At 53.3% G+C, this 21,020-nt stretch overlaps 1 protein-coding gene across 4 annotated transcripts; it reads left to right on the top strand.

Moving 5' to 3' along the window:
* The first annotated feature begins 7,024 nt into the window (after nt 1-7,024).
* On the top strand, nt 7,025-20,318 carry DMKN (dermokine). 4 transcript variants are annotated; one of them, XM_065925910.1, is made up of 19 exons: nt 7,025-7,621; nt 7,890-8,081; nt 8,193-8,246; nt 8,519-8,563; nt 8,937-8,961; nt 9,028-9,125; nt 9,960-10,019; nt 10,212-10,250; nt 12,227-12,277; nt 12,428-12,475; nt 12,745-12,792; nt 14,944-15,000; nt 15,356-15,403; nt 17,238-17,285; nt 17,631-17,672; nt 17,998-18,069; nt 18,799-18,822; nt 18,931-18,978; nt 20,114-20,318. In XM_065925910.1, the coding sequence occupies exons 1-18, from the start codon at nt 7,220-7,222 to the stop codon at nt 18,976-18,978; spliced, it is 1,401 nt and encodes a 466-aa protein (XP_065781982.1). In that variant the 5' UTR covers nt 7,025-7,219; the 3' UTR covers nt 20,114-20,318. The 4 variants fall into 4 exon arrangements, with proteins under 4 accessions (XP_065781982.1, XP_065781980.1, XP_065781983.1 ...); XM_065925908.1 differs by having other exon boundaries at nt 8,937-9,125; XM_065925911.1 differs by lacking the exon at nt 7,890-8,081 and having other exon boundaries at nt 8,937-9,125.
* Nucleotides 20,319-21,020: the final 702 nt, after the last annotated feature.

Genomic DNA, 21,020 nt, shown 5'->3' with positions numbered 1-21,020 from the left:
TTTTAAAAATATTTTCTTTTTGGTTGCACTGGGTCTTTGTTGCTTTGAGCAGGCTCTCTCTCGTTCTGGAGAGTGGGGGCTACTCTCTCATCATGATGGGTGGGCTTCTCATTGCAGTGGCTTCTCTTGTTTCCGGAGCACAGGCTCTAGGGTGTGCCAGCTTCCGGAGGTGCAGTTCATGGGCTAAAGAGTTGTGGCTCCTGGGTTCTAGGGCACCGCCTCAGTAGTTGTGGTGCACGGGCTTGGCTGCTCTGCGGCTTGTGGGACCTTCTTGAGGACCAGGGATCAAACCTGTATCCCCTGCATTGGCAGGCAGATTCTTATCCACTGTACCACCATGGAAGAGTCCTCTTGCTGTTTAGTATCAGTAGGGAGGGGACTCAGTGAATAAGGAGAGAGGAAGGAGGTACACGTATGAGGCCTTCTCTCTGGTAGGACCACAAAGGGCTCAGGGGGAGGCCTCTTTCTGAGAGGAATGGTGAGACACAAGGCCCCGTCCATCTTCAGATCTGTGGATGGCTCAAAGCCCAGAGCAATGATGCTAGCAACTACTATATACTGAGCATGCAGTAGGTTCCAGGTACCATATGAAAGATCCTCTACAACCATTGAAGCTTCCTACAACCCAAAGGATATGATCTACACTGTATGGATGAGGAAGTTGAGGCTCCGAGCAGCCAGGCCACTTACCTGGGATAACCCGTGAGAAAGTAGCAGGCCTGTCTATTGTCAGAACCTGACCTTGCCCAGTTGCCTATAAAGTCTGTAGATCACTCACCTCGCATGGGCGGAGTTCTGGGAGACCATGTGCCTGTGGGCCACGTCCGTCCCCTCCAGGGGCCACCACTTCCTCCCATATAAGGGGGGGGCGGGTGTCTGCAAGAGAGGACTACAAACATGGCTTCCAGCTCCAAAATTCTATCAACCGTGGGACCAGAAATAGAGACAGCGTTTTTACCCTTGGGGAATTTAGAAGCTTCCTGGGAAGGCTTCCTCAATGGCTCAGCGGGTAAAGAATCTGCCTGCAAAGCAGGAGACATGGGACATGATGTGTCTTCCTGATCCCTGGGTCGGGAAGATCCCCTGGAGGAGGAAATGGCAACCCACTCCAGTATTCTTGCCTGGAGAATTCCATGGACAGAGGAGCCTGGCGGACTCCAGTCTGTGGGGTCACAAAGAGTTGGGCACACTTGAGTGATGAAGCACAGAGCACAAACAGCATTTGAGAACAAATCCAAAGTGATGTATCAATAAGGACTAAGTGACGCACCAGGGACGGAGGGGCCTCATATGCACAGTAAAGGTAACGTTCTTGGCACTTCATATTCTCTGTGTTTTTCCTTGTTTGTAGACTACCACTATTTTATTTTATTATTTATTGGGTTTTTTTTGGCCTCGCTCCCTCCCCAACCACAGATAGAACCCAGGCCCCCAGCAGTGAAAGCGTGGAGTCCCAGCCACTGGACCACCAGGGAAGTCCCTGCTTAAACAACATATGCTCCTTTTCTTCCCTGGCAATATCTTAAGTGCAAAAATGAAAGAATTTTACAGTGGGTGCCTGCATCCTCACCACTTGGATTCCACCATGAACATATGACTATGCTTGCTTTATCACATTTCCACTCAACACGCACCAAGCCATCTAGCCATGTATTGATACTTTTTCTTCTTTTGCTATACAGTAGGTCCTTGGTGGTTATACATTTTAAATATAGCAGTGTATACATGTCCATCCCAAACTCCCTAACCGTCCCTTCCCCTGATCCTTCTGCTCAGGTACTGATACATTTTCGATGCTTTTCAAAGTAAATCCCAGAGCTTTGTTTCTGGCATTTCAATAAACAGAAGCATTCATTTCTATTGGGTTGGCCAAAAAATTCGTTTGGTTTTAAATAACAATAAAAGACATATTTTTCATTTTCACAAGAACTTTATCGAACAACTATTCACTAACCAAACAAACTTTTTGGCCAGCTCAATACCACATGTTTCCTACACATGTGGGAACAGAGGATCTACTCTGTAGTGAACGTCCTTTCACCTGGTCTGGAAGAACCCCTTCCGAGTGGGGAATCATTCTTTCAGAAAGTAAAAGCTTTCGTTGATTCTATTTGCCCCCATTTTCTTGCTAGGTTGGCTTGAATGGAGTTCCTGAAAGTGCCAAAGAGATATAGGATAAAGCTGGGGGTCAGTCCTGGGAGGCTTCTGGAAGAGAGGAGTTGAGCCAGATCTGAAGATTACAAGAGGCATGGCTGAGTCCTGCCTCGAGGCCTGGCGGGCTCTGCTTCCTCTGCTAGGGACGTTCGCCCTGCCTATCTGTCCTTTCCGGCCTCCCCCTCTGAACAAAGGGCTATCTCTGATACTCTCCCATAGTGCACTGATCCTGGTCTTCAAGGTGTTGCGACAAACTAATTATATACTTGTGTGTGTGTGCAAGCTCAGTCGCTTCAGTCGTGTCCAACGCTTTGTGACCCAATGGACTGTAGCCCGCCAGCTGCCTCTGTCCATGGGGATTCTCCAGGCAAGAATACTGGACTGGGTTGCCATGCCCTCCTCCAGGCGATCTTCCCAACCCAGGGATTGAACCCACATTTTCTGCACTGCAGGCAGATTCTTTACCCACTGAGCCACCTGGGAAGCCTGCAATTATCTCCTTACCTGTTTCATATCCATTTCCCCTAGACTAAGAGGTTCCAGAAGAGGGGTCGAGGCCGGGCACAGGTGTCTGGCAAGTAGTAGAGGGGAGGTTACCGGCTGGAGCAGGCTTGGGATGTCTAAGCAAGAAGCCCAAAGCTGGGCCAGATAGGTAGAGTCAGGCAAGGGAGTCAGAAAGAGAGGAGGCCAGTTGCGGAGGCTGTGGAAGAACAGGGAGAGGAGACTGGGTGGGACCGTCACCGCCAGCTTTTATTGGGTGTTCACTCTGGACTAAGCATTTACAGACATGATTCAGTCACCCTCATAACCTCCCCTGAGGCGGGTCCCACGATCACCCCCTAAGAGACGCTGAAGCCGAGGCTCAGAGAAGGGACAGAGTTGATGGAGGCCACCCAGCTAGTAGGCAGTGATGGCTGGCTCCTTGACCAGAGCACTTTCCTGCTGGGCATCTCTGCTCAAGGGGCAGCGGCGGGCTTCCCTGTGACCCTGGGTGGGGGAAGGGCTGCTTCCAAATAAGTTCCCCGTACCAAGTTGCTTCTTTTTGGGGGTGGGGGAGTGGGAAGCACATCGCTTGCGGGATCTTAGTTCCTGGACCAGGGATTGAACCTGTGACCCCCCACAGTGGAAGTGGGGAGTCCTAACCACGGGACTGCTAGGGAATTCCCCAAATAAGTCCTCTTTAAAAGTAAATCTCTGCCTTTGGCCCATTCAGGGGGTACCTGTGTGCCTGTGCATGTGTCTCAAAATTAAACAACTGCCAGAAAAGTATTCCAACAGCAGTGATGTGTCTGACACTAGCAAGAACATATTTCGAGTGTTCTTATGCGCCAGGCACCGTCCTAAGCTCTCTGCGCGTGTTATCTTGTGTCATCCTTGTATCCACCCCTCTTGCAGTAAGTAAGTAATCAAGTCAAGATTTGAGCATGGGCTCCAGGGCAGGATGAGGTGAGCCAGCAGCCTCCAGTCTGAGGCCCAGGACCCCGCAGAGGGGAGCAGAGACACCACCGAGCCCCGAGCCCCATGTCTGCTCCATCCTTGAGTCCGGCCTCCGGCCTCCCCCCGAAGCCTCCTCCCTGGCCTCTGTACATCTCAGACCCACTCCCACCCCCGTCTGTTGCTCAGTTAAACATCTGAATCAGGTCACAGCCTTCCTTGGTTCCCAGCCCTTGGCTGGTTTTACCTCATTAGGAGTCAAAGTCCTCACCATAGTCCCCAAAGTTCCACAGTCTGGCCTGGTTGTGTCTGGCTTCAACCGCTCGCATTTCCCCTCTGCAGCAGCCACAGTGGTCCCCAGAATAAGCAGGCTCCCGCCTCAGGGCCTTTGCCTATTTTCTCTGCTTGGAGTCCCCGGGTTCTAGATACTCTCATGGCTCACTCCCAATTCTTTTCAGTCTTGGGTCATACATCACATCTTAGAGAGCCTTTTCCTGACCACGCTATTTAAAACACTATGAGGGGGTTCCCTGGTGGCCAGTGGTTAGGACTCTGCATTTTCATTACTGTGACCTGGGTTCAATCCCTGGTTGGGGAACTAAGATCCTGCCAGCCAGGAAGCACAGCCAAGAAAACAAAAAACTCCAAACTAAAACAAACCCCAAACTCCATCTTGTCTATTTCCTCACCCCCTTGTATCTTTCTTTATAAGACTCTTCATCACCTGATATGTTCATTGTCCAATCTCCACTCAGTGAACGTGAGTTCCCTAAGGAGGGAGATTTTCATGATCTTGTTCCATGCTGTACTCCATGCCTAGAACAGGCATGACACAGACTAAGCACTCAGTAAACACTTGTTGAACGAATGAAGTAGTGAATTAGAGAGAAAAGCTGAAATCAGAGAGTCTAGGCATATCAGATTTGTGGATACTGTTGTGCATAAAAGAAGAGAAGAGGCACGGAGCTGTAGGAGAAAAGACTGTTTGGAGTCAGATCTAGGTCAAATTCTGACAGCTCCATTTTGCCATGGTCTTGTATATGATTTTGTATGTGTGTTAAACAGCTCACGACCTCAGTTACCTCATCTGTAAAATGGGAATAATATCTATCTCTCGAGATTATAGTGAGGACTAAATGAGATCATTCATGTGAAAGCACCTCATCTCCTGTTTATTAAATACCCAACAGGTATTTAATACACAACAGGTATTTAATACACATGCCTTCGGACTGATCTGAAGTGACCCCTCAGGTCCACAGATGTCTGTGGGCAGTATTTTCCAGAAGGTAGAAATGGGACTACTGGTGGCATGGGAGAATTTAGATGGCTTGTGAACAGGGCTTTGAATAAGTCTGAATCAAAATCACTGTTTTCTTAAAATGTTTAAGAAACTTTCTGATTAGGTGAAGAAGGAGACTCCATTTCTGTGCTGGTAGACTCAGAACACCTCTCTCAGATGTGCTAATCTTTTTTTTTTTTTTTTAAACAAAGAGGATACAGGAACTGCCTCCAGCTATAATGTAATACAATTGCTTGCTTCTCACTTTGTTTTTTTGTACTTTGTATTTATGGGCCAGTGATCCTGGCTTTCTACTTAGAGTAGTGATATAAAGTATTCTCTTAAAATATACTTAAGAAGGTAAGCTGGCTCCAAAAAGGAGAGAGAAAGAAGAAAGAAGAAGGAACAGGGCAGCTCTATGCCATGGCGAGGATGTCCCATGAGGGAAGTGTGGGAAGGAGTCTTGGAGGTGGCGAGCACGTGTGCCACCTCCTGCCCCGAGGTCCTGTGGAGGTGGGGAGCAGCGAGTTGAGCCCCGGGGGGCGTGGGGTGTCCCGTCACTAACCCCGGAGGCCTCAGATTTACTCTTGCTCTCTGCCCCTCACAGGACCCCGGAGCAGAACCCAAACCAATTTTACCCAGAGAAGAATGAAGGTTCTGAAAACCAGAGGAGGGTCTCAGGCATCAAGAAGACAGAGTACGCTGGGAAGCAAGCTCAGGAGCGAGCCAGCCTGGGCTGGGCTTTGCCACCACTGTACGCTTAATGTCCTCTCTGAGCACCAAGTTCTCTGCCCCTAAATGGGGGTAATAATAGCACCGATTCTTCCAGGGCTGTCTGAGCCTTAAAGCACTTAGTCCAGTGCGGGGCACATACAAAGCCGTAGATCAACTGCAGCCACAAAGATGAGGACGACTACTATTGTATTACCACTATTATTATCATTAAAGAGTCAACAATGGAAAAATAGGGAAGTAGGAAGGAGCAGTGGAGGACAGGCAGTGTTTACATCGTGAGAGGTGATGGATGTTACAAGTCGGGGTGCGGGTGCTGGGGTGGAGAGAGACTGACTGAGAGACATTGAGAAAGGCAGATGGAAACTGGCCCCTCCTAACTGGGCGATGAGTCCCAGCAATACAAGGCAGTGTGAAACGGGAGGACCTGGGGTTCACGGGAGTGGGAGAAGCGGCCACACTGGCTGAGCAGCGAGCCATGAGCCCTCCGGAGGATGCTCGAGTTCTGCACCCTGAGCTGGGCCCAGGGGAGAGGACCGCTGTGCTGACCCCTTCTCCCTCGCCAAAGCTGCTCTGGCTCGTTGGGGAGCAGCTGGGGGTGGGGTGGGGTGAGCTGGTGTATTCCCAGCCCTCACAGCAGGCTGTGAGCTCACACACGTGCCCCCTCCAGGCCTGGCAAACAGGATAGGTGCCTGGGTCAGGCCTGGCAAACAGGATAGGTGCCTGGGTCAGCTGCACCCTCCCTAGGTTTTTCCCTCCCACTCGTTCCCTGGGGGTGGCCGGCCCGCCCAGCTCCCCTGCTCCACACCCAGCTTTCTCAGCCCAGGTGCTAACTGACACGCCCTGATGACCACTCTGAGGGTCGCGGCCCCTTCCCTCCCCGACTGATGCCTGGGGTCCCAGGCTCTCTGTGGCTGAAAGGCGTGGCAGTGTCAGGCTCTCACCTGTAGGTGGCAGTATGGGAGAGGAGCGAGACAGGAGACTGGAAGGCTGGCGAAGGTCAGCTGCACCCATTGTGGTGCCCCGGATCCAGGCTCGATTACACCTAGGATGGGTCCTGTTCCACTGGGCTCCTTACCCTCACTCCCTCTTTTGACGTCCTGCCTGATTCCTCCCTCCTAGGTCCCCTCCACACCACCACCTTTAGGAGGCACCACCAGCCTAGCTCCCCAGATGCCCCCACCCCCACCCCGCGCCCCAAATTCCTGGGGTTAGGAAATCAGAACACTTTGGCACTGAACTCATCCCATTTCTTCCTCCCTCCCTGATGCACGGACTCCCTCTCTGTTTCGACACAGACACTCAGCCTCACAATTACAGTTCATTACCCTATCGGGTGGTTGGATCTGAGTCACTGTGGGGAGGGACCCTGAACTGCCCAGCCCTGCCACCTTCTTACAGCTACACTATAAGGAGTAGCGGCGTGGAGGAGGCCTTTGGGAAGACAAGGGCATCTGGGGAGGGAGAGAGCAGGCTGCAGACCCAGAGGGAGGGCGAACAAGAAGCCAGAAGGAAGGAGAGAAGGGAGGAGGGCAGGCAGACGCCGGGGAAGCGACAGGGCTAGAAAGGGAACCTGGGTGGAAAGAAGACACTCAGGAGACAGGAAGTGAGGCAGAGATGAAGCTAAAGGGGTCTCTGGCCTGCCTCCTGCTGTTCCTGCTCCTGGGCAGTGGGGAGGCTAGCCCGCTGCATGGTGGAGAGGAGGACTCCGGAAAAGAAGTTAGGGAAGCCATTGGACATGGGGTAGGGGAGGCCCTTGGACACGTGGTGGGAGAAGCCGTCATCCACGGAGTCGAGGAGGCCATTGACAGAGGGACTGGAGAGAAAGCAAGCTTGGGAATCAGGGAGGCCAGGAACCCCCACTTGGGGGATGCTCTTGCCCACAAGCTTAAGGAAGCGAGCCACGCTCTTGAAAACACTGGGAGCGAGGCTGGCAGACAGGCTGAGAATATCATCGGACATGGAGTGGACCCTGCCCACAGCTCCTGGCAGGGGACGCCCGGCAGCAACGGAGCTTGGGTGAGTGGCTGGAAGGCCGCTGCGGAAATGGGAGGCTATGGGCAGCTGGGCTGAGGATCCCGGGAAGCAGTTGAAAGGAGGGATGCCTCCTCATCGATGGCGAGCCTTCCACGTCAGGCCTCCCTCCCCCACTGCCCTGGGTCTTTCTCCACCTGCCACCCCCCGGGTCCTGCTCTGGTTCCTCTCTCTCTGAGCAGCTCTGCCCGCCCTCCCCCACCGCAGAGTGAGGAGGTCACACACACTCAGCGCAGCCATGTCGTTCTTGCAGGGTACCCATGGGCAGCCTCCCTCCGGAGGCCATGGCATCCCTGGCTCTCAGGGCGGCCCTGGAGGCCCAGGGGACACCCGGGACCACGTGTTCTCTGGAGGCTCAGGTGGCCACTTTGGAGCCAATGCTCAGGGAGGCTCCTGGGGCCAGGGAGGCCACAGAGGGCCATTCAACCTGGGGGCCAACCCTCAGGTAAAGTAACCATCAACCCTGATGCTTGCCCCCTCCCTCCCCTCAAGCCCACACTCTTGGTGCCTTCCCCGTGTCCTTCCTGATCCCAAGCTCATCTCACCCTTCCTGCAGGGAGCTGCAACCCAACCTGGTTCAGTGAGAGGCAGCAGCAACAGAAACACAGAAGTAAGAGGAAAAGCCTGGAGAGGCAGAGGTGTCTGGATGCATGTGATAGAAACTGGGAGAGACACAGCAGAGAGAAAGATGGGCAGGGGAGGAGTGGAAGGAAGAGGCAGACTGGTTGGGGAGAGATGGGCGTGGGGATGAGGCTCAGAAGAGTGAGCTGGGCTTGCGGCGGGGAGATGCACCGGGACAGGAAGCCAAGCCAAGGATGCCGGAGAGCCCGGCCTGGCGGAACAGCTTCAACTGGAAACCCACCCGTCCCCTTCCCTCCACAGTGCACCAACCCCCCTGGCTCAGGTGGAAGCTCTAGCAACTCTGAGGTAAGAGGATGGGGCAACCTGAAGCATTTCTGCATGGGGAGGAGACAGAGAAACTCTACTCCTCTCAAACTGGGTGGGAAATACTCCTGAGGGAGGAGGGAGAGGGAGGAAAGCCTTCTCTCTTGGTGTTCTCATCTTTAGACCTCACTCTGGTCTCTTGGCTCAGACGGTAAAGAATCTGCCTGCAGTGAGGGAGATGGGGGTTGGATCCCTAGGTGGGGAAGGTCCCCTGGAGAAGGGAATGGCTACTCATTCCAGTCTTCTCGCCTGGAGAATCCCATGGACAGAGGAGCCTGGCAGGCTACAGTCCATGGGGTCACACAGAGCCGGACAGGACTGAAGTGACTGAAGCTGGTCTCTTCCTGCCCCTCAGGGAAGCAGCAGCAATGGCGGCAGCAGTGGCGGCAGCAGTCATGGTGGCGGCAGCAGTGGAGGCAGCAGTGGCGGCAGCAGTCATGGTGGAGGCAGCAGTGGCGGCAGCAGTGGCGGCAGCAGTGGCGGCAGCAGCAGTCACGGTGGAGGCAGCGGCGGAGGCAGCAGCGGCAGCTCCGGGTCCAGCGGGGTATGTTCTACTCATTTATTGCAGGCAGAGATGGGGTCCCTGGTGGTCCCTGCTGAGGACACTCACTCCAAGGTCTTCCTGAAAGATGCCAGCCCCAGGGTAGCTGGCGTCAATGGGGTTGTTATTCCAGGCCCCCCGTTTTGCGTTGCCCACCTTCCAGCCCCACCAGGCGGTACTGCTGACACGTGCGCTCTAATTTGCAGAGAAGGTGCCCTGCCTACTGTGTTTACCCTAGCCCCTTGCCACTTGGTGATGGGGGATGCTGCCCCCTAACCTCTGCTCCTGCAGGCACGTCTACTTGGTGAATCTGACCAGAGCTGGGGTGGTGGATGGAGCCAGAGAGGTGGGCCCAGGGAAACCTGACACTTACTTGGGAAGCTCCCAGGAGGATGGGGACACGACCACATGTGGAGACTTAAGGACACGTAGAGAACTGCGGTGTAGATGCTAATAATAGTGTCCCTACATGAGGGATGAGAGGGTCAGGAGGGGACCATGACCTGGGAGCGGATGAGGGTGGAGCTCCGACCAGGGGGCCTGCAGAGAGGGGGTACAGCTGGCTTCCTTGGGGTTCTGGGAAAGGTCTCAGGCAAGAACAAACCAGGTGCTGTAAGCTGCCATAACTTACTGCTCCCTGCACCACACACTTTCCCTGCATCTAGGACACTAGAAATTCTGATCATGGTGGCTTCTCCCATGTAAGGATTCTAGGGGTCTTTCCCCTCTCTATGTTCCAAGAGAGGGTGAGGGGATGGGAACAATCCCTACTTCGGGAACTCTGGGTCCTCCCGAGTCCTTTGAAGCCCCCACACGGACTCTTGCTCTCCCTTGTAGGGATACAATCCCAACTCCTCGGGGAGCACGGTTGGAAGTGGTGGAGGAAACAAACCTGAGGTGAGTGTGAAGAGGCATGGAAGGTGGGTGATGGTGGGAGAGGACAGCTCCCCCAATCCCTGCAGGGAACGGGGGCAGATGCTGATGGGGTGATGGACCCAGGCCAGCCTTGGGTTGCGAAAGCTGCAGTCTGCGGGGCTGGACTAGGTATCTGGGTGGGGACTGAGAGTCTTCTCTTTGTCTCTCCCACAGTGTAACAACCCACAAGTTTCCGGGGGATCTGGGGGTCAGGTGAGAGCTGAACCTGCAACGACTGCGGTTCATCCCCGCAGCGGTGCCCCCTCCTCAATGCAACTCCGCTCACCCCTCTCCTAATGCGAGCCTCCGTCCCAACCCTGTCTGTGGGGAATTTACAATCCAGGGGGAGGAAACCATGGGCATGCTCCTCAAAAGACTAATAAGCTCCCAAATAATAATTAATTGTAGGTCCTTACATGAGCTATCTCATGTTAGACCACAGACTGGGGCTGTGAACAATTGTATGAAAACCAGTCCTTTTAGAAACAGGATTGTTTCAAATGTCCTATACACGACCAGTGAACAGAATTCAGTGACGAGTTTTGAAACTGATTTTGAAAGCATACCTTTCCCTTCTAGTTATCCTGGAAATCTGGCTTTCTGTCAGCACCTGCTGTGCTGACAGAGGAGGTGTTGCGCTAAGGTCCCCAGGCAGCGCCCAGAGGTCTTGTGAAAACACGGATTCTGATTCAGCAGGACTGGGGTGGGGCTGAGACTCTGGTTTCCAACAAGCATCCTGGCGAGGCTGCTAGCCCAAGTGAGAGGGCGAGGAGCAGGCCTGGTGGGGAGGAGGGGCTACACTGAGAAGGCTCCGTGGAGAGCTCCTCACGGATCAGGGACATTAACCTTTTATAGGTAGGCAGGTTTTAAGAAAACTCCATTTGTAATTCTATTTTTAGTTTTCTTTTTGCACACCAAAGTCTTAAATACGTAGTGAGGTGGAAAAACAGACAAAAATAACAGAATAGTCAGTCAGTTCAGTCGCTCAGTTGTGTCTGACTCTTTGCAACCCTGTGGACTGCAGCACACCAGGCCTCCCTGTCCATCACCAACTCCCAGAGTCCACCCAAACCCATGTCCGTTGAATCGGTGATGCGATCCAACCATCACATCCTCTGTCATCAAGAGGATATTTGTTTTATTTTATTTATTTACTTTTTGAACTCACCCCACAGTATGTGGGATCTTAGTTCCCCGTGCATGCATGCTAAGTTGCTTTAGTCGTGTCCAACTCTTTTCAACTCTATGGACTGTAGCCCACCAGGCTTCTCTGTCTGTGGGGATTCTCTGGGCAAGAATACTGGAGTAGGTTGCCATGCCATCCTCCAGGGGATCTTCCTGACCCAGGGGTCGAACCCATGTCCTGTATGTCTCCTGCATTGACAAACGGGTTCTTTATGACTAGTGCCACCTGGGAAGCCCCTTAGTTTCCTGACCAGGGATCAAACCCACACTCCCTGCGTTGCAAAGAGGAGCCGTAACCACCGGGCCACAGGGGAAGTCCCAAGGGGATATTTTTTTAAAACCAAATGTAAGAAGACAGAATTGACAAGTGGAAAGCAGTGAATTTTGAGTTAAAAGATGGAGGTTTGAGCACCAGCAGTATCACCTGTCAGATGTGTGTCTCCAGGCAAGTCAGCTGACCTCGCTGAGCCGGGGCTTCCTCTTGTGTAAGGCAGGGACAGCGAAGCTCACTTGTTGACGCTGTCAGTTACTGCAGAGCTTTCTGCATCGTAATCATACCAAGGTGGTTCAGAGTCCTGGCCCTGGAGTCTGACAGGGAGACGGGAGCTGAGAAAAGCTGCTGGACAGCTCTCTGCCTCCGTTTCCTTCTGTAAAGCAGAGCCGTCTCCACATGGGAAAGTGGTGGAAAGAGGCTCAGTGTCCTGTGCACAGTGGGACTGCATATTGGCTACTAGTGGTGTTTGGGGAGCAGAGAATGGGGGAGGGGGGAGAAAGAATATGGATTTGATTCAAGGGACTGTGTAGGGTTAGTCTGGAGAGCAAGCAGCAAATCAGTCCAGGAAGGCTTTCTGGAGGTGGCGGCTCTTAGGTGCTGTGGAAAGAAGTGGGGTGGATGGCTTGACAGAGAGTACACAGTACAAAGGCTGAGAAGAGAGAGGTGATAGGTGGCATGCACGACAGGGTTGCATGGAGCCTTGAACATCAGTCCCCTTTTCCCGACCCAGGGGCAGGGCTCTGGTGGAGAAGGCGAAGCTGTCAGTGGAATCAACACCTTGGTGAGTGAGAACGTCCCTCCTCTTGGACCATGGTGTCAAGGACCCCTGCATGCCCTCCCCACCCCCGCCCCAATACCCATACCTCCCACCCCCGCCTCCAGCCCACAGAGTGGGTTCTTACTCTCATTCTATTTCTCATTGGTCCCTTAGAACTCTCAGACATCTTCTGAGCCCTTCAACTTTGACACTTTCTGGAAGGTGAGTTCGGCAGGAGTGCTCTGCTCACTCTTCTTTGGAAAACCAAACCTATGTTGCTTGGTCCCACAGGCTGAAGTCTTTGGGCTATTGGGTTGGCCAAAATGTTCGTTCCGGTTTTTCCATACCATCTTTGGGAAAACCCGATCAAACTTCTGGCCAACCCAATATAATGATTGTCAGCAGTGGCCCTTGGCCTCTCTTGTCCTGAGGCCCTGAGTCAATCACACTATGATCCAATTTGACCATTCTTTTTTTTTTTTTCCCTGCAGAATTTTAAATCCAAGCTGGGCTTCATTAACTGGGATGCCTTAAACAAGGTAAGGACTTGAAGGCCACGTCATTTTGATCTTTTTAAGAGAGAGATGTAGAGAAGAAAGCGAAACTCCGGCTAGGTGAGCCAGGGAACAGTGATGATGGTCATTAAGAAAGCATTTCCGCTAGTCATTTAAAAAGAAAAGATAAAAACGAGGAGGAAGGACAGCTGAGACCTGAAAAGAGGGAGAATTTCAAAACAGCTGGGAGTGGGGGATAAGGAGGGACCAGGTCTCTTTCATGTCTCAACATGCAGACCTGAACAGTCCTGAACCTCAGTTTCCCCGGAGAGTAAGAAGACCTAATCCCTAGGGACAAGAGAGGGAGCAGAGGCAGAGGGAGGCAGGGCATGGACTGAATCATCAAGGGGAGCTAAAGTTCACCTGAGGATTGATGCCAAGAGAGAAGGGAAAAGGGAGTGAACACTCCAGGCATCAGGCTGGGCCCTGCACAAACATAATCTTAGGAGATGCTCAGGGCTCAGAACCCTCTTGTCCTTCCTCCCGGCCTACCCCTTACTCTCGCAGGGGAAGCCGTGGCCAGGCTGGTCTGATACCGGAATAGCAGATGTATCTCTAGAGCAGAGGGGGTGGACTGGAAGTGGCGGGGGGTTGGTGAAGGACAAGTAAATGAATCAGATACCAAAGGCAGAAGCTAGAATTGGTGGTCCACTGATCCTTTGGTTTGATTCATTTTCAAAGAACAATACGGCAACCCTGGGCTCCTCTTTCTACGGCCTGTGACAGCCCAGAGCCGAGAAGCAGCTGCTTCTTGCCACTGGGGCTTGCTCTCTAGCAGTCAGATGCCCCCTGCCCATCCCAGTCCTTCCAGCCACCTGACTGGAGAAACTAGAGTTCCTGACCCTTCAAGTAAAAGAATGCAGACTAGGATTCTTGCCCTCCAAAACTCGTGGGGGAGGGAGATGGTCGGTGGGGAAACAGAGAGGCAGTCCCCACCTCAGGAATGTCACCCTCTGGGAATAAGATGGGGACTGAAAATGGGAGTTGCAGAAGCTCCCAGCTACAGCAGAGTCCTGGCTTGGAGGGACAAAATGAAGAAAACAGACTTTTCTATTTCATAGAGAATGGTCTCTGGTAAGAGTAAGACTCCTTGCCGTGGACCATGCTCAGGCCTGTGAGCATGGGGACTTAAGAATTTAATGGGAGAACCAGGGCATGCACAGATACTTCCCAGGGGGTCAAACGTTTTTGTACATCTAGGGGGCAGTAAAGGGAGTGCTCGCTGCCAAGCGGGATTCACTGGGGCGTGGCTCCCCCAGGAGTAGATCTCCCAGGAAAGGGACAGGACACAAGAGATGGGCAGAGAAGAGGATGGAGCCATCCACCTCCTTCATGGTAGGGGGAGGGGCAATGAGGGAGCCAGGACTCAGATGAGGAATGAGGACAGGGGCCCACACGTTCCTGGCAGGTATGGGGTTTTCCAAGCCCAAGAGCTGGACTTGATTGCATGATAACCGTGGGCACAAAGGTCCCTGTAGATTTCTGATGTGGAGCTCCCATCTACCCCTGCCTTGGTCCACTGCTCCCCAAATCCCTAGTCCTTGAGTTCCCCCTTGGAACTTCTTTCTTTGCCCAGGACCAGAGGAGCTTTCGCACCCCGTGACTTCCAGACACGGAGCTACCAGATGGAGGGGAGCCCCCTTCCCACCCATTCTTAAATCACCACTATCTCCCTACTAACCTCAATGCTTGCTCCAAAATAAATCTTAGCTATCCCACATTCCTGGTCTCTGCTCCTTTCTTAACGTCTCCACTGTTGTTCTGAGGGATGTGGGGGGGCGGGGTGGTTGGAAGGGGGGACTTCGGCTCCACATCTCTGGGCAGGTAGTAAGGTGGGAAGGTCCAGGGGGCAAGGCCTGAGGTTGTGCTCTCCCTGAGGCTGGGGGTGGGGGACTGGGCTAGAGAAGAATGTTGTCATGTGCTGCAGGGGTGACCGAGGGGTGGCTAATGGCTCCAGAGGCCTAGCCTCCCTCTCCCTGTCCCCCAAAACAGTATTCTGGTGTCCCTGGAGGCACCAGCTCCCCCCAGACCTCGTCACAGTGAATGCTGAAGGCTGAGGGATACAGGAGCAGGGGTTCAGGTGAGGGTGGGTGGGGACAGGCTCCTTGCTCACCGGCTCCCCACTTTCATCCACAGGGCCAGGCCCCACCCCCCAGCACTCGTGCCCTCCTCTACTTCAGGCGGCTCTGGGAGGTAGGAGAACTCTCACTCTTTGAAGAACTGGGAATCCTGGTGATCCTGCCCCTCTTCCCTCCCTCCCTCAAGGCAGCTACCCCTCTGCTCCAGTCTACCTATCACAAAAGTCCCCCTCTTCTCACTTCTGAGATGCCTCATCTCCCCCAAGTCTTATCACCAGGACCATCAGCAATGCTAACACCCTCAGTCTCCTGGAGGCTTATCTTCATCTAACCCCAAACTACACCCAGGTGCCAAAAACCCCCAAAACCCGTTCTTGCACGTGATCTTGAAACTTTCACAACAACCTGCCACACTCCACCCTCTGAATCCTCTTTCCCTGTGGCCCACTCATCTTTCCTTCTTCCTCCAGGATTTCAAACACAACACTCCTTTCTTGAACTGGAAAGTCATTACTGAGGTAAGGGCCATAGAACCCCCGGTTTGGGGGTCAGGACGCTCAGCTCTGGGGACACGGGACTCGGGGCCCTGGGTAGCGCCGTGGAGATTCGTTTCTGTTTCCTCCCTGCCGAGGGAAGGTGCCTCCCTCAGTCCCCACTTTCCTCCTTGTGTGCATGCCCAGCGGAGGTGGGGTGGGAGAAGGAAGCTGTGAGTCACAGAGAAGGGAGCCGGGTGGGAGGTCCTCCCGGAGATAAAAGCCGAGGTCGAGAGTCGAGGGCTCCAAAGGCGGGAGATCATGAAGCCGGCCACTGTCTCCTCTCTGCTGTTGCTCCTGCTGGGTGTGGCCTGGCTCGGGGGGAGCCACAGCTGGGTGGGTACTGCAGGGGGAGCAGGGGGCGGGGGTCGCGGGGTGGGGGAGATGGAGGGGCCTGGGGCTGGGCTCAACTCTCAGGGCCGGAACGGGGTCACTCAGGAGGAAAGCTGAAGGGCAGTGGGAGGGTAGTATCTATGGGGGGAGGAGGAGGGAGGGTCAAGGTCGCGTGCAGGCAGGTGCGGGGTGGGGGGGTCTAGTTATCTGCGTTCTAGGAAGGATGGGCAGGGCCTTAGCGCCTGTTGAAGGCCACACTTAGGTTTCGTGGGGCTAGTGGCCTTCGGGAATCAGGACTCTGGGGCACTGAGGCCAGGGTTGCAGGCTCCCTTGTTCACGTGGGCACGTGAGACTGGACAGATGGGGCCACATTGTCTTGATTTTTTCTAGAAAAACTAGGGCTATCAACTCTTCACAACTAATTGAATTTACACATGCGGACCAAGCCAAAAAATGCCTGTGGAGGCCTGTGGCCCTCCAGTTTGTGTCCACGTTTTTGGGGCTAGGAGTGGGGTTAGAGGACTTCTGTGGTGGCTCAGATGGTAAAGCATCTGTCTACAACGTGGGAGACTTGGGTTTGATCCCTGGGTCAGGAAGATCCCCTGGAGAAGTGGGGTTAGAAGTCAGTGACAGAAAGAAAAAGAAGTCAATGGCAGGTATGGATAAGGTGGAGTGTTAAGCCAGATTTGGGAAGAACAACCTGAGCCTGAGAAAGAGACAGGCAAGATTGCCCCTTGCCTTGATCAGAGGAGGGGAGGGAGCCTGCGCATCTGTAGTGCTTCTTCTTTAAAAAAAATATTTATTCATTTCCTTAGTTGCAGCACGCAGGACCTTTGATCTTTGTTCTCGCATGGGGACCCTTAGTTGGGGCATGTGGGATCCTAGTTCCCTGATCAGGGATCAAACCCGGGCCCCCTGCATTGGGAGTGCAGTCTTAGCCACTGGACCACTAGGGAAGTCCCTGCAGTGCTTCTTAAGGGCTCTGCCTACTTTCCTGTATTTCTCCTTTTCCTCTCTCTCCTTTGACTTGACTTCCGTGGGAACCAGCCGGGCCTTCCAAAGACCCCGTAGAGAACAGCACTTGGGAAGAGGGATGCCCCTGTGAGGGGAGCAGGGCGTGTCGCAGGCTGCAGATGGGTGGGGCTGACACGGGCTCTGCCCTGGGAGCTTGTGTAGTTCCCTCTCTTGTTATCCTGGCTCAGGCCGGCGCTGCAGGTGCCTGGGCGATGGTGGGGCTGCCAAACCCGTTCTCTCCTCGTCACTGCCCACTGAGTGTGGCAACCTGTCCTCTATCTATCCGGGCCATCAGTTTCCTCCTGGCCCGCCGCCTTCACCACAGGCAGCACCTATCACGGACCCCGAGAGGGGTGGGTGGGTCAGGTGGGACGCTGGCCTCCAGAAGGAGGGCAGAGCCTGGGTGGTGAGAGTCTGGCAAGACCTGGAGGACCGCGAGGCCGCCCTCATTCTGACTCCCCCTTCCTTCCAGGGCGAGGACATGCCATCGCTTCAGAAGAGGGCAGGTGGGGCTGGCCAGGTGAGTCCCTCGCTCAGAATGCCTTAGAAGGCCCATGGTCCCTCTCCGCCTAGCTCTTATGCAAGCTAAGTCACTTCAGTCGTGTCCGACTTTTTGCGACCCTATGGATTGCAGCCCACCAGGCTCCTCTGTCCATGGGATTCTCCAGGCAAGAACACTGGAGAAGATTGATATGCTCTCATCCAGGGGATCTTCCTGACCCAGGGATCGAACCCACATCTCTTAAGTCTCCTGCATTGGCAGGCGGGTTCTTTACCACTAGCGCCACCTGGGAAGTCCACCCGGCTCTTGGTTTGGCCAATCTGAAATTCTCCCTCCTCACGCCCAGTTCTATCATTTTCTCAGCCTGGCACAGGATGGCAAGATGCAGTAGCTGTGACTGCTAAGGTGAGCTGACTGCCACCTGACCACCTGATTCAGACTTCACTTTTTCCTTGGTCTCCTCTCCTCACCTCCTCAGTGACACCTGAGATGCTGGGAGAGGCAGAGAAGGACAAGGGAAGCCAGGCCATCTGGGCCGGGAGGTGAAGTGAGGTGAAGGCATGGGGTGTGGCTGACGGAGATGCTACGGAAGCAAACTCGTGACATGAGGAGGGGAAGAGGCAGGGGCTTTGAGAAAGGTCCAGCCAGAGCAGGGGGGTGGGAATAAAATGCCTTCATCCCTTCTCTCCTGATCCCCTACCCATCACTCCTCCACTGCTTCTTTCCACAGAACTACAATTACAACCAGCAGGGACCCCCTACAGCCCTTGGTGGGCAGTACCCAGCCAAGACCCCTGCTAAGGTAAGACTTGCAACTGCCCACCCTCTCAGAAGAGTTTACAGGGGAACGTGACTGCATCACATGCCATGGAGAAAACTGGGATCCTCTCAATGAGGAACATAAGCCACCTCAAAAATCACAGGACCCAAGGCAAATCTGCTGTCCATCTCTAACTGCTGACCTTTCTGGGGGAGAGGAGGCTGGCCCAGAAACTCTTGGTTGGTGGGAAAATGAAGGTTCCTTTTCATAAAGGAAGTAACAGGAAAGGAAAGTGAGGATTTTGCTTTATTCAGGCTCAAAGAAACAATTTTATAAATTCAGTAAAGGAATATGCTAAATACTAATTCAGCTGGTTAACAAACAAACGAACTGCCAGTATTTCCCTCCATCTCTCAGAATAATAAAGCCCCTGCCCTGAAAGGAGGTGAAGCTGCAGTTAATACTCCTGTGGCTATATCCACTTGGCTCATCCCCTGGGCAGGCAGAGGGAGACGTACCTTTCCTCTTCCCACTCCCCTTGGTCAATGCATGCTCAGGGACCACATTCAGTATCATCTTGGGTAAAATGCATGCAGGATGAGAACTTGGCTGTGGCTGAAGGGCTGCCATCAGACCAAAGGATCTCTGGGATGACCCTGGTCTGAACCTGCCGGGGCCACGGGCCCTTCCTGAGCTGAGAACGTGGACATGGCTGAGAACGGAGCAGTCATGGAGGCCCTCATCTCACCTCCTTTGATCTTCTCTTTACAGGGGGGAGTCACGGTTTCTTCCTCGGTAAGTTCTGGGCCAAAGAAAATTTGGCTCTCGAGAGAAGGGGTCTGAGACCAGAGGGTGCATGGGGGACGATGCGCTGTCCATTCAGACCTTCTCCTTGCTCCACAGGCTTCCCGGACACACCCTGGCCTGCTGCAGTGGGTGAAGTTTTGGTAGGTGAGTATCAGGAACTGAGGCATAGTCACCTGGGGTCAGGGCTGGGGGCTGGGCCTTCCCTTTGTTCTAGAAGAACATGCTAAAGGTGTTAAGGAGGAAGAGACACCCGAGTGTGGCTTGCGGAGAAAGACTCATAAGAAAATGACCAGGAATGTCCCTGGTGGTCCAGTGGTTAAGACTCTGAGCTTCCAATGCAGGGGGTGTGGGTTCGATCCCTGGTTGGGGAACTACGATCCCACAGGGCTTGGCCAAAAAAATGTTCTTAAAAATTGAAAAGAAATCAAATCTTCTCTTGGATTTAGACAGAAGTCATGATCACAATAGTGGGAGAATGGGACTATTTCTTCACTCCACCCACTTTTACTATGCCATGCCTATCTTTTTTTTTTTTTTTTTTTTAATATTATTTTATTAGTTGGAGGCCAATCACTTTACAACATTTCAGTGGGTTTTGTCATACATTGACATGAATCAGCCATATAGTTACATGTATTCCCCATCCCGATCCCCCCTCCCACCTCCCTCCCCACCCGACTCCTCAGGGTCCTCCCAGTGCACCAGGCCCGAGCACCTGACTCATGTATCCCACCTGGGCTGGTGGTCCGTTTCACCATAGATTTGATTACCAAGGGACATCTAATATTACACATTCCAGATAAAACGTGCATGCAGGGACTACAGGCATGAACATTTGCTATTAAAGAAATACAGTGATAAAGAATTGTGATTTTTGTATACCTAAATAAACATTCTAGAATAAAAAAAAAAAAAAAAAAAATTGAAAAGAAGACTATACTTCAGTTAAAATAAATACTTAGAAGAGTTTTTTAAAAATGACCTAGAACACTGGGAATGCTCCCTCTGAGTGCTGGGTGGGCCAGGCAGGGACAGGAACGCACATTAGATTAAGGAGCAGGAACAGGATAGGAATTGTGTGTGGAGAGGGGAAGGGGCTGTGGGATGAGCCTTTCAGGTGTAAAGTTTCAGGGGCGGGAAGAAGTGAGTCGCCAGGCTGGGAAGGGGTAATACTTGTTTTAGGGAGGAGGGAGAGGAGCCCGCAGGTGGCATGGGCAGGACATGAGGGAACTGTGGGCACAGCGGCTGGGGGAGATGAGAGAACGCCTGGTTTCAACAGATCTGGGAGTGGCCGGTGTTCTACCATCTTCTCTTTTCTTCTGGACAACCACTTCCGACCGCGACTGAGGCCCTGAGAAACATGAGTCGTCAAGGGACCGGACTGTGCCCCTGCCCCAGCCCTTGGTCCGCGTGCCGACACCTGCCTTTTCTAGCTTGGGGTCCCGCCTGCCTGTCCCTTGTCTGCTCCCGCACACCGTGGTGATGTCTCCTTGACCTCCAGTCTCGGGGGTACCCCAGCCGTTTCTGCACCGGCTCCACTCTGTGACCTGAAGTCACCGTGACAAAAATTCAGGAGGAGCGTCCTACTTTAGAGTTTCTCTGTGGAAATAAAACATGAATCTTGTATCCCTAAGACTTTGGCAGATTTTATTCTCTTTAATAGGACACTGATGGTCTGGGGCAGGGAGGAGGGAAGACGGGTTTGGGGCGGGTAACTCACCTTCCTCGTGAGTGTGATCACTCAGTTGTGTCCGACTCTTTGCAACCCTGTGGATTGCAACCCGCCAGGCTCCTCTATCCATGGGATTCTCCAGGCAAGAATACTGGAGTGGGTTGCCATGTCCTCCTCCAGGGGATCTTCACCACCCAGGGATCGAACCCACATCTCCTGCATTGCAGGCGGACTCTTTACCATTGAGTCACTGAGGAAGCCCCTTCCTTCTGAGAGGGGTGTACAAAATGACTGACATGAGGGGGATTAGGAGATTCAGTTCCCAGGGCTTAGCTCAGGGCCTGGCTCATCAAATAGTTGATGAAGAAATGAAAGAAGCCGGGCGCAAAGCAGACTTAGGGGAAATGACTTGACGTGCATCCGTTTCTCACGTTTGTCCTTAAGCCGGGGTTCCTGCTTTATATTCATCTCTGAATCTCAGGGGCTTCCCTGGTGGCTCAGACGGTAAGGAATC

This window comes from Muntiacus reevesi, chromosome 2, assembly GCF_963930625.1.
Source record: "Muntiacus reevesi chromosome 2, mMunRee1.1, whole genome shotgun sequence".
Taxonomy (NCBI): Eukaryota; Metazoa; Chordata; class Mammalia; order Artiodactyla; family Cervidae; genus Muntiacus; species Muntiacus reevesi.
The sequence above is the reverse complement of the archived record's forward strand: the minus strand, read 5'-3'. Positions and strand labels throughout refer to the sequence as shown.